General features: G+C 42.7%; 1 protein-coding gene across 1 annotated transcript in view; it reads right to left on the bottom strand.

Annotated features, from left to right (window-relative positions):
* LOC144505369 (ran-binding protein 17-like) overlaps positions 1 to 15,631 on the bottom strand; it is a 1,005,849-nt gene that overhangs the window by 866,026 nt on the left and 124,192 nt on the right. Inside the window, exons 6-8 of the mRNA XM_078231487.1 lie at positions 6,899 to 6,964; positions 6,238 to 6,342; positions 1,130 to 1,295 (exon numbers count right to left, since the gene is read on the bottom strand). Coding sequence (XP_078087613.1) covers positions 1,130 to 1,295; positions 6,238 to 6,342; positions 6,899 to 6,964 — 337 coding nt within the window. The remainder of the gene's footprint in view (positions 1 to 1,129; positions 1,296 to 6,237; positions 6,343 to 6,898; positions 6,965 to 15,631) is intronic.

Consider the following 15,631-nt stretch of genomic DNA (forward strand, 5'->3'; position numbering starts at 1 on the left):
TCGCCCCGACCCTCGGCATGTTACCATGCAATCGCAGGAGGGATAATACCTGCCCTTTTACCTCCTCATGTCTCACTGTCCAAGACCCCAAACACTTCTTCCAGTTGAAATAGCAATTTTATTTTAGTATACTGTATTCGCTGTTCACAATGTGGTCTTCTCTACTTTGGGGAGATCAAATGCAGGCTGGGTTACTGCTTTGTGGAACACCTTCGCTCAGTGAGCGAAGAATCCCTACAGTGCAGAAGAGGCCACTCAGCCCATCTGCACCAACTCTTCGACACAGCTTCTTACCCAAGCCCTTTCCCCTGCCCTATCCCTGCATATCCACACATTTACCATGGCTAATCTATCTAACCTACACATCTTGGAATACTAAGGGGCAAGTTAGCACGGCCAATCCACCTAACCTGCACATCTTTGCACTGACAGAGAAAACCGGAGCACCCAGAGGAAACACATGCAGACACGGGGAGAATGTACAAACTCCAGTCACCCAAGGCTGCAATTGAACAGTTTCTGGAACGGTCCCTGGAACTGGGGAGCAGTAGTGCTAACCACTGTACCACCATGCCCCATATTTAAGTCAAATTCGATGCGAAACATTAACTCTCTTTCTCTCTCCACATATGCTACTAATCTTGAGTATTTCCAATATTTTACTTTTACTTCAAATTTCCAGCATCTATTTTATTTTGCTACTTATCCACAGCATTTTGCTTCTATTTTCTTTTTAGCTTTCCTTGACTCCCATACATGGCTCAGTGATTACAGTCACTGTGAATCTAAAACTGTAGTCAAACAGGAGCAACACAAATTATATTCTAGAAATCAAAGTATCAGAAAAATTAAAAATTGTTAAATAAAAAGGAAGGACTTTTTTAACTAGAAATTGATTGAAATATATGTCAGGTTAGCAGCACCAAGACAAAACTTAGTATTTAGCTGGAATGCTTCATGAGAATTAATCCAAAATGTAACTTATCTTTCCTCTTTCTGAACTTTTAGTTCTGCTTCTACTGTTTATGGATTTAATTGCTTATTTTTAAATGAAAGTCTGATTTCTTTCCCCTCTTATTAATTTCATACAATTAGAAGTCTTGCCATTTGCTTTATTGTTCCACCTCACCTGTCCTCCAGTTGGTTGGAATCTGCACAGTGCAAAGGTCATCTGTAGATTCATCAGTTGAGCTCCCAATGAAGTCAAAACTAAGGCAGTTCAGGACAAGTTTGAGGAGATGCATGGCCAAATTGTGTTCCCTTTGGTCCTGAAGGTTTAAGGGCTTCGCCAACACCTAAACAGAACAAGAATCTTAAAACAGAAACAGTCTGGACTGAAATCATAGAGATCTTTATAATTACATTCCTTTGGTTGGGTTGTGGAGAAAAGACAGCATCAGATGCCGCATTGATCATGAGGATCTCTTTTCCATTTTGAATTGTGTAAAAGCACTCAACAAGAATCCGAATAGTCAGGAATGGAGAAATTTGGATGGTGGGGAGGGTGAGGTAAAAGAAAAAACCTCATTGTAGAATCACTTTCGGCATGATAGTGATTTTTAATGAATAAGGAATCGAGAGACCTGGATAATCTAGTCATCAGGAATTCACATCTGCCCCCCAGGTTTGAGAATCTGAATTCACTTGAAAAAATTCTGGAACTAAAAAGCTGATATCAGTAAAAGTGAACATGAAGTTGTTGCATTGTCATAAAAATCCAATCATTCACTCATGTCCTTTAGGGAAGGAAACCTGACATCTTTCTCCTGTTGGACTATTCATGATTCCAGTCCCAATCCAACATGGCTGACTCTGAGGTGACCTCTAAAGTAACTGAGAAAGCTATTCATTTGCACATGATCAGCTTGGGGTTGTCTATAAAATGCCAGTGAGACTCACAGCTGAAGAATAAATTTTAAAAAGTATCTCAAAACTTATAATATTTTAAAAACTACAAAGCAAAAACATAATTTGTTTAACGCACAGAGAAACATGCATAGGTATAGGTCATTTAGCCCTTTGGCTCTGCTCCACCATTCATTATGAGCATGGCCGACCTTCAAATTCAATACCCTGATCCCACCTTCCCCCCATATCCCTTGATCCCTTTAGCACATGATCCAGCAGTCAGCACAGTCCAATAACTGCACCATCCCCTGAAAAAAATTAAATCCAGATTTAGATTCTGAAGTCACTCATTGGTGGAGTAGGTCCCAGCTGCAATGTTGTCTTGATTGTTAGGAATGCTATCTTGGCTCATGGTTAAAATCACCAAGAACCAAACTAACTGGTCAATGTAAGTGATCATAGTAGTTTTGTCAACATTAAGCAGAAAGAAAGGAGACATATTCAGAAACATTTATACCCATAGAAAGTGGACGGCACACCACTCCATAAGAATGCACCACTCTTCTGGATTGGAACTAAGGGGGCAGATAGCTCTTTGGGGAGTGGAAATAGGCTAACCTCCATTTGCAAGATATCTCTGAAATCACAAGGCTTTCTATTTCCCTCAATGAGAATGGGAAATAAGTTAATGGGAAATAAGATAATGCCACTTGAGTAAAGGACTCATACAGCTGAAGTGCTGCAACAGAGATTCAATCAGTCAGACATAATCTACCTGATTTTCCCAGATACGACAACTCTGGAGGCATTTAGTAACGGTGGGCAGGATCCAATTCCGGGATTCCGGTGTTCTCAATTTTTGCCGACGTGTGATAAGGATGCAGGTAACAAGTCGATAACTACATTCCCACCCTGGCCAATTCCATTACAGAGGTAGGTATCTCCCAGACACATGCAACTTTCATGGAGTCAGGCCAACTTCTCCATGACTCATGGTTCACAGCCCCTCAGAGGAGTTAGGAACCTTTTGAAGGATGAGTTCAAAAAGTCCTACACATTTTCCCAGTCAATCCTCATGCTCACCAGCCACTCCCAATTCCCAGTCTCTCCCGAGTCTCCATTCCCCGGTCTCAGTCTCTCCTGAGTCTCCATTCCCCATCTCGGTCTTCTGAGTCTCCATTCACCGGTCTCAGTCTCTCCTGAGTCTCCATTCCCCGGTCTCAATCTCTCCAGAGACTCCATTCCTCGGTCTCAATCTCTCCAGAGACTCCATTCCCTGGTCTCGATCGCCCCGGTCCTGAATGCCTGGTCCCGGTCTCCTCTGTCTCGGCCTCCCCTGAGTCTCCATTCCCCTGTCTCCATTCTTCACTCTCCTTAGCTCCCCCAAAGCCACGTTTTCCATGTCTCCATCCCTTCCCAAATTCCATTCTTTTCAATTTCTTCATTCTTAGGGTAAGGGTGTTACTGTCTATCCTTGACTGTTTGAGAATATAATAGTGCAGTTTGTAAACGAAAGACATTCCAACAGTGTTTTTGGAGGTGCATGGGGCAGAAGAGCCCCAGGATCTTGGCCCAGCATTGATAAACAGCAATATATCTCTAAGTCAAGATGGTGCTTGCAGGTGGTGGTGTTCCCTTGGACCTGCTGCCATTGATCTACCAGCTGGTAGAGGACAGGGTTTTGAAAGACCTGTCAAAGGAACCCTGCTGACCATTGTATAGATGCACACTTCGTGCTGGTGGTGGATTTATTGAATGCTTAAGGTGGTGGATGGGGTACAGATTGAGCAGGTTGTCTTGTTCTGAAGTGTTGAACTTCCTGAACATTATTGGAGATGCAATCTCTTCCTAAGTCCTGATTCCCAAGATTCTATCCTCTTCCTGAGCTGGCATTCCCAGTTCCCATCTTTCACTCCTATGCACTATCTCCCTAATGCCCTATCCCCCACATTCTTTCCTCATTTACTTTCCTCAATCTTCCTGAGCCCCTATTGTCAAAATCATCTCGTTCATGGTTCATATTAATATTTTAGAGATAACGCTTAGTTTTAGGAAGAATAAATTTGTATGGGTAAGGCAACTAAAATGCTGGACTTTAGAAATTGCCAGGATACCTCAAGTAGTGGCAGTTCAAAGGGTTCCATGTATACTTATGAGATCAGAATCAGGACAGTGAAAGCCACAAAACAGTAGGTGGCCTTAATTTGGCTGGGCAACCACAGACAATAAGTCAGTGGTTTTATTAGAAATGTAAATTGTTCATGTAGATATACCTCAGGGTCAAAGGCTTTGGTTTTCCTGCTAAAAGGTTAATTGATGTAAATATCTAATAGACTTCTCAACTATCCTCTGTTGTCATTGACATTAGTAATTCAGGGTGAAGCCTTGGTTGGAATTCTGGGAAGTTGTGGGATTTTTTTCAGAACGTTTTTGATGTTGGAGCTGAAAGCACCCAAGTTGGTGAGTGTAAATCCTGAGTTCAGCAGCAAGTGAGGATCTGTTAAGCACTGAATTGTTGGTACACCAGAAGCAAAAGGATTATTAGAAAGCAAAGGTATATCTGAGGTGGAGGCATTTTGAGCAAGAGTAGAGTGAAATCCATGCTTGAACTGAAGTGTCCACAATTGAGAGATGCTTAAGGAGCAGGAGAGGGTCATTTTGGTGGAGGCTCATGGTAGGACCCGAAGAAAGTTCATACCCCAGGAACCTTTAAAAACTTCATAAGTAATCAAAGACTTTCTAGTGGAAAGTGAAAAGGAAAGTTCAGTTGAGGGTTTTAGTTTTAAAGTACAAGTGATTATGTGTATTTTTTGATTGTAAAGTATAATGAATAATCTATGTTCATGTTTAATTTGTAGTCTTTTCTTTGTTTGACTCTTGTATAGAAAAATAATGTGTTTAAACCATGAAATCTTGTGGCTTAACTATTACCAAGAGTTTTGAATTTCTCTTCAAATGTTAACAATCTCTTGGGAACTGGAATATTATTCCCCTGTCTCCATCACTGACGAGTCCCCATTCAGTAAGAAGTTTAACAACACCAGGTTAAAGTCCAACAGGTTTATTTGGTAGCAAAAGCCACACAAGCTTTCGGAGCTCCAAGCCCCTTCTTCAGGTCCAAAATCACTCACCTGAAGAAGGGGCTTGGAGCTCCGAAAGCTTGCGTGGCTTTTGCTACCAAATAAACCTGTTGGACTTTAACCTGATGTTGTTAAACCTCTTACTGTGTTTACCCCAGTCCAACGCCGGCATCTCCACATCATGAGTCCCCATTCCCCAGTCTTCCTCTCTCTCTCTCCAAGACCCCATTCCCCAGACTCCCTCTGAGCTCTCATTCTCCAGTATCTTATCACCCCCCCCTCTATGAGCCCCCATTCCCAAATCTCCCTCTCCAAGACCCCATTCCCAGTCTCCCTCTCTCTCCAAGCCCCCATTCGTCAATCTACATACCATCCAATCTAACCCCCATGCTGACAACATTGGGTTGGAGGGTGGGAGCAAACTGCAGCAGGAAATTTAAATTGCTGATCTCCTGGGATGCTGTGATATTGTTCTGGAAGATTTGGGAACCCTAGGTGTATAATCGGCAGTTAATTCAATATCTCCAGTTTTACAATGCTGCCTTCATTTGGCTCCTGATGGCACTTTCTCTTATCTATTTGTAATATTGTGCAGTCAGAATCACCACAAATTATTAATTAAAATCAGTTAAATCACAATATTTTTTTTTCCTTTTGCAGTTCACCATTTTGGAACGAGAACATAATATTTAAGTAGCAGAAGAAATTGATTGCTTTTCAGTTTCTGGTCAGCATTTCATTTCTCCTTTATTTTATGGTTTGGAGAACATCTTAAACAGTACAAACACACTTAAGAAATGTATGCTAAATAAAATAAACTTTGTATGTTGGGGAGAGGCTGAGAGATCCACATTCATTTCTCTAACAAATTCCTCTCCTAACCTAGCATTAGTTTGCTTGCAAGTGGACCTGAATAAACTCTCAAATACATATTAGGTGTTTTAAACCTGATTGTTTCAATTAATTTAGTTGTGGTTGTTTGATGCTAGTGAAATAATGGATAAGTTACAAAATATTGTTACTGCACCATGCTCTGAAGAAAACCAAATATCTTTGGGGCTGCAGCCAACTGTAATAAACAAACGGTCATCCAGAGTCAAAATGTTGGCTCTATTCTGCCTCCACAGATGCTGTCAGACCTGCTGAGATTTTCCATCATTTTCTGTTTTGTTTCAGATTCCAGCTTCTACAGTAATTTGCTTTTATATTGTTGTTATAAACAGTTTATGATATTAGTGCATGGTGCATCATTAAAACATTTTGTGAATTAAGTTTATATCCCGAGTTATTGGGCTGAATGTTATCTTACCTCCCTCAGTAGTGTACAGGCCAATGTGAAAATTTCTCGTAAACACACATCACGAAATGAGATAGCTATTCTTCGGTGCTTGGATAGTGGTCTTGTTGAATCAGCCTGCAACACAATGTGCACGGAACCAATTCAGCTGATGCTAGGGTGCTTAAATAAACTTGAATAGTGACTACATTTGACTTTTTTTAAAATCAGAAAATATTTTCATTCCTTTTCCTGGCCAAAGTGAGTGAGTGAGTAGATCTCAGACCTTTGCCATGTGAATGTGAAGCTTATGCAAAGGAAAGCACAGGAAAGCTCATTCCTTTGGGGAAGACAACGAGCCCTGTCTGACTTTGCTGAAAGAAGGACCATATTGTACAAGGGATGCATTAATTCCAGTTGCAGCACCATCATTGTTCTGATAAGACATAAACTGAAACAAAATTCATCAAAATACATGATATTGTTAATGGAGAGAAAAATCCTGTAAATGTTTTCTTACCCCGCTCTTAACTGTTTCTATATTCCCTCCTCTTCCTCCTGTTCCCCATTTTAGTCCAGTTCTTACTAGGTTGCTTGAATACTGCAATTAATCTTGACATACCTTGACAAAGCTACGAAACGTCATCTAGTAACTCTTAAAAAATGTAAGTTATCATAAGAATTGCATGCGTACCATGTTCATTTCCTGTGTAAGTTCAGACAAGATCATCACACCGATCATACAGTGTTCCACACTGCCCTAAAACAGACATTAAAATATGGTTTAAATATGAGTTAATCCAAGAGTTCAACAACGGAAAGCAGCAGAAGCAGGATTTCTCATAGAGGCACATGACGTTATAAAACAGTTTCTTCGAATCACATAACAAAGGATAACAAAAATTTGAAAATCATGAGGGGTCTGGATGAGTAGACAGGGAGAAACTACTCCCACTTGTGAAAGGTTCAAGAATGAGAGGACACAGTTGTAAAGTAATTGGCAGAAGCAGCAAAAGCTATTTTGAGAAAAAATCTTTTTCACACAGTGAGTGGTTAAGGTCTGTATTGCACTGCCTGAGAGTGTGGAGGAGGGAAGCTCAATCAAAGAATTCAGAAGGGAATTAGGTTGTTATCTAAAAGGGAAGAATGTGCAAGGTTATAGGGAGAATGCAAGTGAATGGCACTAAGGGAACTGCTCATTCGGAGTGCCACTGAAGGTGTGATGGGCCAAATGTGATGTGTGATGCACTGTAATGATTCTGTGAAGTGTGCCCAACTGCTCTGCCATGATTGTTGGATGCCATGCAATTGACATTTCTAACACCACAACAGCACTGTTTTAGACATGGCTAGTGAAGCTGTAATGTATTGTTTACATGGAGCATCCTTGCCAATATGTTACCTTCAAAAAAATTACAACACAAGAAATTTTAAGGACTAAAAGTACCATTAGGCTCAAAATAGTGAGCCATCACATCGTCCTCGATCATTTTTCTTTCAAGAAATTAGCCCTCTTATTTTAAAACCTGTAGGTATGTAGAAGCATTTGGTGGCACAATAGCATCACTGTTGTCTGCTGCTAAAAACACATATATTTCATGCAAGAATACAAACAGGAAACCAAAATAGTAAAACTCTGCCACACACCAATTATATTGCAGCACTGTTGAATGTTTTATAAAAGCTTAATGTCTACTCAAGGTGGTTATTTAATATACTTTCTAAAGATCCGTTTCAGGTTCACACAGGAAATCACACAGACATTATCAAATGACGCAGGTAAAACTTAACTGCACAGTGACAGTGGAAAACACACCACACCGGTGACACAACAACGATAGCCTACAAATGACTGTGAAGACTTTAGAGGATAAAGTTCTGTTAAGCAGCACATTGAAGCAATCACTTCTGTAGCCAAACGGGCCACCTAAAATGGTGATTTGTAAAGCACTCTGGGACAATTGGGCAAAAACTAAAACAGCAGGCTGCCGCCTAAAAGACAGAGATAAACAGGCTGCAACTCAGACGACTGAATACACAGGATATGGGTCACCTCCAGGACAAAAAGGGACTTTCTGGTCAAACTGGGTTATTTACCAGACATAGGGGCACCATGACCCCTTATTTGGGAGGGAGGTATGTGACCTATGTGCCTCCAGCACCTACAGACATGGCCGTCGGGGACACGCCCAGAAATTGGTGTGGCAGCACCTGATTGGACTTTATCGATCAGGGTGATCAAGTCCTGATTGATTGATTGGCAATGGCCAAAAGGGGCACGAAACCTAACGGGGTTTAAAGGGTGCTGCGCAACCAAGAATCTCTCTCTGACCCCACGAACGAGCTACAACTATGGTGACCGTCGCCAGCAACGACCAGCACGAGGAGAGCTACCACACCCAAGAAGGAAGGAAGACCAGAGCCAGAGTGCCAGACCAGACCAAAGGACCAGACTACGCAGAGGACTACCGAGACCAACGCACAGATAAAGGCCAATATCTGCTTGGGTACTTGCCAGTCACGCAAGGTTAAGTCAAGGTCTCGTATTGGACTTGAACTTTAGTATTTTCTGTAAGATAACTTATTGTTGGTTGGGTGGGTGATTATTGATTGAGTGTTTTGAATAAATATTGGTTGTACTAACAAGACGTCTACTCGCAATTCTTTGTCCATCGTATAAGGGTTAAAACAGACTGTGCGGCAGGCACAACAATTGGCGACTCCGCTGGGACATCGACAAGAAGTAACTTTGTTGCTCCGATATCGAATCCCACAGAATCTATATTGAACGATTATTTAAAACTCAGAGCCAACAGGTGTAAACTCCTTATTGGACAAATAACTGCTTTTGGGAAATTGTTTATTGTGCATGCGAACAATTGTTGCTAACAAGGAGGATAGGGTAAACTCCATAGGTTTACATTAGAATCCGGAGGGATTAGGACTGGAACATAGCCCAAAGCTGTACCCGCAGTCCGATCAACTCCCTACCCCTTGTTGTTGAATATAGGATGGCAGGAAACAGCACAGAGACAGAAAAGTGTCCCATATGGGAAACAAAAATCAGGGAATATATTAAAAAGGATGGCCCCTATGGGCAGAATCTTGTGCCAATACTGAGACGGGACCGGGGTCCCTCGGGCAGAAGTATTGGGACGATCTGAGGAAAGTTCAGGGAAAACGGGCAGACGAATGTGAGAAAGCGACTGCCATTGTGAGCTGCTTAGGACAGCTGCTAGGAACAGAAAAGGAATTAAACACAGTTTGTAAGGAACTGGAGGAATCGAAGCGGGCACAGGAGGAAAAGGAGGAGGAGATTAAGAAACTAAAGGAACAACAGCAGGAGAGGATAGAGCAGATAAGAGCTGAAAAGGACAGAGAGGTAGATGAATTAAAGAGAACCAACCAGGCAAATTTATTACATCTGGGCAATTTTCAAATCCAGTATGAGAGAGCTACCAAGACGCCCAGCGTGCTGTCTTGGCAAAAGGTGAAGCCGAGCAGGCAGCAGCATGATTGGAAGCTAAGTGCACCGATCTGCAGGCGGCAAAAGAAGCGCTACATCAAGCCAGTAAAGAACAGAGACAGGAAACCGCTGACCACTCCAAATGCCAGCGAGAAATTTCACAGCTGGTGTCCCTATTATCGGTTCAAAACGGATTTATGTGTAGAATCATAGAATCATAGAAACCCTACAGTGCAGAAGGAGGCCATTCGGCCCATCGAGTCTGCACCGACCACAATCCCACCCAGGCCCTATCCCCACATATTTACCCGCTAATCCCACTAACCTACACATCTCAGGACTCTAAGGGGCAATTTTTAACCTGGCCAATCAACCTAACCCACACATCTTTGGACTGTGGGAGGAAACCGGAGCACCCGGAGGAAACCCACGCAGACACGAGGAGAATGTGCAAACTCCACACAGACAGTGACCCGAGCCGGGAATTGAACCTGGGACCCTGGAGCTGTGAAGCAGCAGTGCTAACCACTGTGCTACCGTGCCGCCTTCGGGGCAGTAGAGGCAGAGGAGATAGAGAATGCGGAGAGTTAATGGAGAATGCTAAACTTTACGTTACGTGAACCGAGGATTGGGGTCCACCACAACTTTCCCAGGGGAAGTCATATCCACCGCGCCCCCAGATTCACCTCCAGTGCCGATGCACCCAGTGACAACTGAACGTCAGGTAGGAGAGTCTCAGGGCCCAGCTGTTACATACACGACCCCAGTTACAGTGGCACAATTGGCCGAAATCGCAAATAAAATCACAACCTTTGAGCCATCGGCTGATCCACACAGTTTCTTTGAGGATGTCAGGCAGCAGAAGATAATGCATGGGCTAGATGAAAGGGAAGAGGTGAAACTGATAGTCATGTGTTTAAGCAAGTCTGTACGGTCTGCCCTGCCAGCCCCTCAAAATGTCGGTGAAGGAACCTTAAACGAAATGAAGGAAGCGATATTGACCGTGGTAGGGTTTAGTAAAGGGGATCCTGTAGACGGGTTAAATAAATGTAGGCAGAGGAAAAGGGAACATCCGACTGCCTTTGCTGGTCGTTTATGGATCCACTTCACGGGAGTATATGGGGAATTAGATTGGGCTAGATTAAATGAAGCTGATTCATCCAAATGGGCTCGGACATTAGTCTCGCACACCACAGAGGAAGGCAAGAAAGTCTGCGCTAATTTTGACCCCGCAGAGACCACACACAATGAAGCATGGGTTCTCCGACGCTTAGCTCGAGTCTGGGAACAGGAAGTTCAGGGAGCCCCAATGTCACGGTCAGAAAGGGAGGCGAGAATGGTTCCGTTGAAGGCTAGCCAGGGTCCAGTATGGAGAAACGAGGGTAGAGGGGATCACCAACACCAGAGAAGTACAGCTCCACCTTACACAGCAGCTCTATGGGGAGAGATAGAGGGACATATTTTAAATGCAGGCAGGCAGGACACTTTGCCCGAGACTACCAGTTCCACCGGCTCCACCAGTTAGGGCAGCTCCTAGGTACGAGAGAGAACACCGCCCACCACCGATAGAAGGTCCCGGTCACCCCATGCACACCGTAAGCACGAGCCCATCACTGTATCCAACCGTCCCCGCCTATGGAACCCTAGATTGACGGTGCCCGGCCTCCCCAACCTGTGTCTGTAGCACAGGGTGGGATAGCGTAGGGAGCCCCTAGTTAACGGCGAGGTAAGAGGCCACCTCGTAGAATTCCTTTGGGATACCGGAGGCTCCCGAACTACCCTGAATGTATCAAAATTAAAAACAGACATCCCTTGGCCAACTGCGGGCACAATTACACTCAGTGGATTCACAGGACACATGCAGGAGGGACGCATTACAGCCCCTGTACAGGTCTGCCTCGGTAGCATGGCGTGTGACCATCTGGTGGTGTTAGTTGACCTTCCCCCAAACGCTGAACACATCCTTGGGTCCGATTACATGAATAAATGTAATCTTTCATTCGATCCAGCTAATCGATGCATTTGGCAGATGGCTACAATTAGCAGAGCGCCATCAATCATTCCAGTCGGGACATATGCTAATAGGATTAGCACAATAGGGGAATTCTGGTTTGATCCCTTAACGATTAGCAGTGATCCAGCCATCAGGGAGGTGCTTCAAAGAAACAATGGGGTGTTTGCGCAGCATAAACATGATTGTGGCCAGATACCTGGGGAGGTGTTAATTGAAGGGCCGGATCCGAAACCACAGAGACAATACGGTTTCCCCAGACAGGCAGAGGGAGAGGTGGCCAAAGTAATTGATAGTCTATTACAGCAGGGGGTGTTGAGACGAGTGGCATCCACAAATAATGCACCAATATGGCCTGTGAAGAAGGTAGATTGATCATGGAGGTTAACGGTCGACTACTGGAAATTAAATAAGGTTATCCCACTCACGGCCCCCACAGTAGCCACAAGCCCCATCACCACTGAAGAAGGGAAAGGGTTAATGTTTTTTGTACTCAATGTATTTTGTACCTAAAGGGAAAGGGTAATGTATTTTGTACTTAAAAGGTTGAACTTTGTACTTAGAATGTATCAAAAGCATAACCCTTCATTATAGCTAATCCCCTTGTTTATACTGCTTCTGACATTAATACAGGTTAACTTTTATTCTTATAACAATAAATAGTCAAATGTAAATGTAAATGTGAATGTGTTTGCAGACATGCAAGTCTTACCTTTTCTACGGGCTTGCGTGGCAAATGTAAATGGAAGAGAGCATTACAAGGTGTGAAGTGCGATACGGCCGTTTGAAGAGGAACTCCCGCTGGGGCAGCTGGAAGAGCGTCGGAACTTCAAAGGGGAATCGCGGGAAGAACAGGAAACAGAAGACCTGCGCTTCATGAGTTGAGAATGCCAGATACAGTGGTTTATGTTCAAGAGGCTATCAATGTATTTTTTGTAGTTGGTCTGGAAGCTTGCTTCGTGACCAGCAGTTGTAAATTGTTTTTCTGAGTCGTGACTGGTCTGGGGCTGATTCGTGACCAGTATTAGAAGCCATGCTGTATATATATCCCCATTTTTCTGTGTTCAGGGAGAACTTGGGCTTCCGCTTTCAAGGGGTCAAGTTCTCCCGCAAGCTTGTGAGAATAAAGCCTACTCTATTTTGACTCATACCAGCCTCAGAGGTATTTTTTACCGACTACATTTGGTGCCAAAACCCGGGAGACCTCCGGGATCTGTTTCTGGGACTCTGTTTGCGGGCTCAGGTTGAATGGCCACAACCTGGATACTGGAATAGAGTTCTGAACCTAATAGGGTGAGTCAAACTACAGTGGGCTGATCATATGTGATGAGAGAGTGTGAGAGTGAAAGACATCTGAACTGAACACATAAGGACAAGGAGGCATTTGTCTGTTATGGATTCTGAAGTGAGTGTAAAGACTGGAGAAAAAGGTGCCTGAGGTGTGATGTTCAGACGTGAGTGAGAAAGAGAGACTGTCTGAGTGACCACCGGAGTAGAAGCCGGCTTAATCGTGTAAGCTTAATAGAGTAAGCTTAATGTAAGCTTAATAGTGTAAGCGGTGGTACGGAGGGATTTGATCACCCCTGACAGGTAACACCGGACTCCGATAAGAGCAGCCTAGGAGTGGGGGAGCGAGAAGGGAGAATAGAAGGCTCCAGGTGGTGAGTATAAAACTTATCTGTATTATGGCGGGATCACAAGCATAAAGACAGTGGGGGCCTCCAGAATCCCTGATAAATGAATGTATGACTGAGAGGAACAAATTCATTAAACAGATGAGAAAAGGGGGGTGGAACTTATCCTACCCTCTGGGCCAACAACATGAGTGGTTGGATAAAGAAAAGAGAAACATTACAAAGAAAATAGGAGTATTGTTAATACATCAGTTAGCTGGACTAATTGAGCAAGTAGTCGCCTCTACTAAGAAGTAGAGTGAGGATAAAGAAAGGATTAGGGAGTTAGAATCCAGAGTAAGGGAACTGGAGAAACAAAATCAAGTATTAGAAGAAAAACTATGGAGAGGGGAAACCGTTCCTCTACCTCCTTATGAGTCCACACAACAGGGACTAACTGCTCCTCCAGAGGAGTGGGAAGCGCTAGAACACAACTTAGTGCTAGTAACGCAAGGGGGAACAGATGCGCAGCCAAAAGTAAATTATGAACCATTTACCCCAGGTGAGAGGCAGCAGATAATGACTTTCCTGGGTAAATTACAACCTAGAAGCGCAAACATTAAATTCTGGGAAGAATTAGACACAATCTGGGTAGGACATCTATTACACCCGAGAGACGTACACCAACTGGTCAGGGCAGCCTGATAAGTGGAGACAGGTAGCAGGTGGACCCGCTGCTCCTCTAGCACAGGATTATGCCCAACAGACACCCTTCGCCCAGTTTAAGGTAGAAATTCTGAGAGTGGGAGAGAATGCTCCTACTAACTGGAGCAGAATGACCACAATGAAACAGCTAAAAGGGGAAGGAGCTTCTGAATATAGGGAATGGTTGTTCCAGGTATATCAGGAGTGCTCAGGACAAGGAAACCCAGGTTGAGGAGATCGAGCGTTCATCCAGGCTTTTAAGGATGAATTCTTTAGTGTTCACCAAAAAATCCTTAAAATGGGAATTCTCAGTACCCCGAACTATGATGAATTGGTAGAATGGGCTAATGGCATACCTGGAGGTGGATAGGAGAGATCTTAGTTTTTGTATTTCAGTGTATTTGTGTGATCTGGTTGCTAGTCGAATGTAGGTGGTGGTTGTTGTATTAAATTGAGAGCAGGAATTGTTGAAGCCTTTGTTTGTTCTTGTGGAGTGTTTATTGCGGGTAGTAAATGACCTTAGTTTAGCCTCAGGAGAGCTGGGGAGGTGTTAAAAACTGTTAAAGATTAAAGTGATAAGATTTCTTGAATTTACTTCTGTTTTGAGTGTAATTACAGTTTGGAAGAAAGAAGAATAAAACTGACTGTCTTAAGCCAAGTTCTGTATTTTTAAAAATGTTTTACTTACATCTCAGTTTACGATGTTAACTTTGAATGAGTGTTGGAAGCTTCCATGTGTGTCTATGTGTGTTTACAAAGTTGTTTGCTTTGTTGTGATTTTATAACAGTGGGTTTGATACAGAGTTTAAATAAAATTGGAAGCTAAATTGAAATTTCAAAATCGAAGTACATAAATTGAAGTTTGAAATAGCCAATTTGAATTTTGAATAAACCTGTGTTTGATCTTTGTTAAGAAAGGATTTAAACCTTGGAGGGAACCATGTGCTCTCTCCTTTGTCTTAAAGTGAAGATTATGAGAGAGTTAGTTGACAATTGGGAGAAGAAAATAAGTAATTTTATGGGAAAGTAGATAAGCAAGAACAAAAGAATGTGGTAAATGTACTGTCTATGAGTCAGTTTAAAATATTTTAAGATAGTGAAATGAATCGTAATTCTGCTTATTTCAAGTTCCAGCAGGAGATTAATCAATTAAATCTTAGTCGCCAATGCAAATTGCCTTTACAAATGTCTAAGAGTTTAATATTCTATAACCTGTTTAAATTATGTACTGCCGTTGGAATTTTATGTGCTATCTATTGTTCAAAGTTTGCCAAATATTGAGCACTGTCAAGCTTAAAATCTAGCCAGTTAAAATCAAACCAAAATGTTTCTGATTAATTAACTAGTTGTACCTACTTTGGTTTTGATTTGGCGCCTGTTGTTTTCCTCGAGTTGGGGGGGGGGGGGGGGGGGGGGTTGATCTGGAGCTCAGTTTAAAATTGGAAACGGCTTGAATTAAAAAGGGTTTGGATATTACGGTTTTGCTGTGTAAAGTGGTATGATACAACTGCCGCTTGATTATTTTTATTATGCAGTATACCACTGCTATGTAGACCCGAAAATAAAATCCTGAAAAGCCTTCACCAATTTTGTAGAATATAGTTATATATTATATATTGTGTATTGATAAAA

Source organism: Mustelus asterias, chromosome 16 (assembly GCF_964213995.1).
Source record: "Mustelus asterias chromosome 16, sMusAst1.hap1.1, whole genome shotgun sequence".
Lineage (NCBI taxonomy): Eukaryota > Metazoa > Chordata > Chondrichthyes > Carcharhiniformes > Triakidae > Mustelus > Mustelus asterias.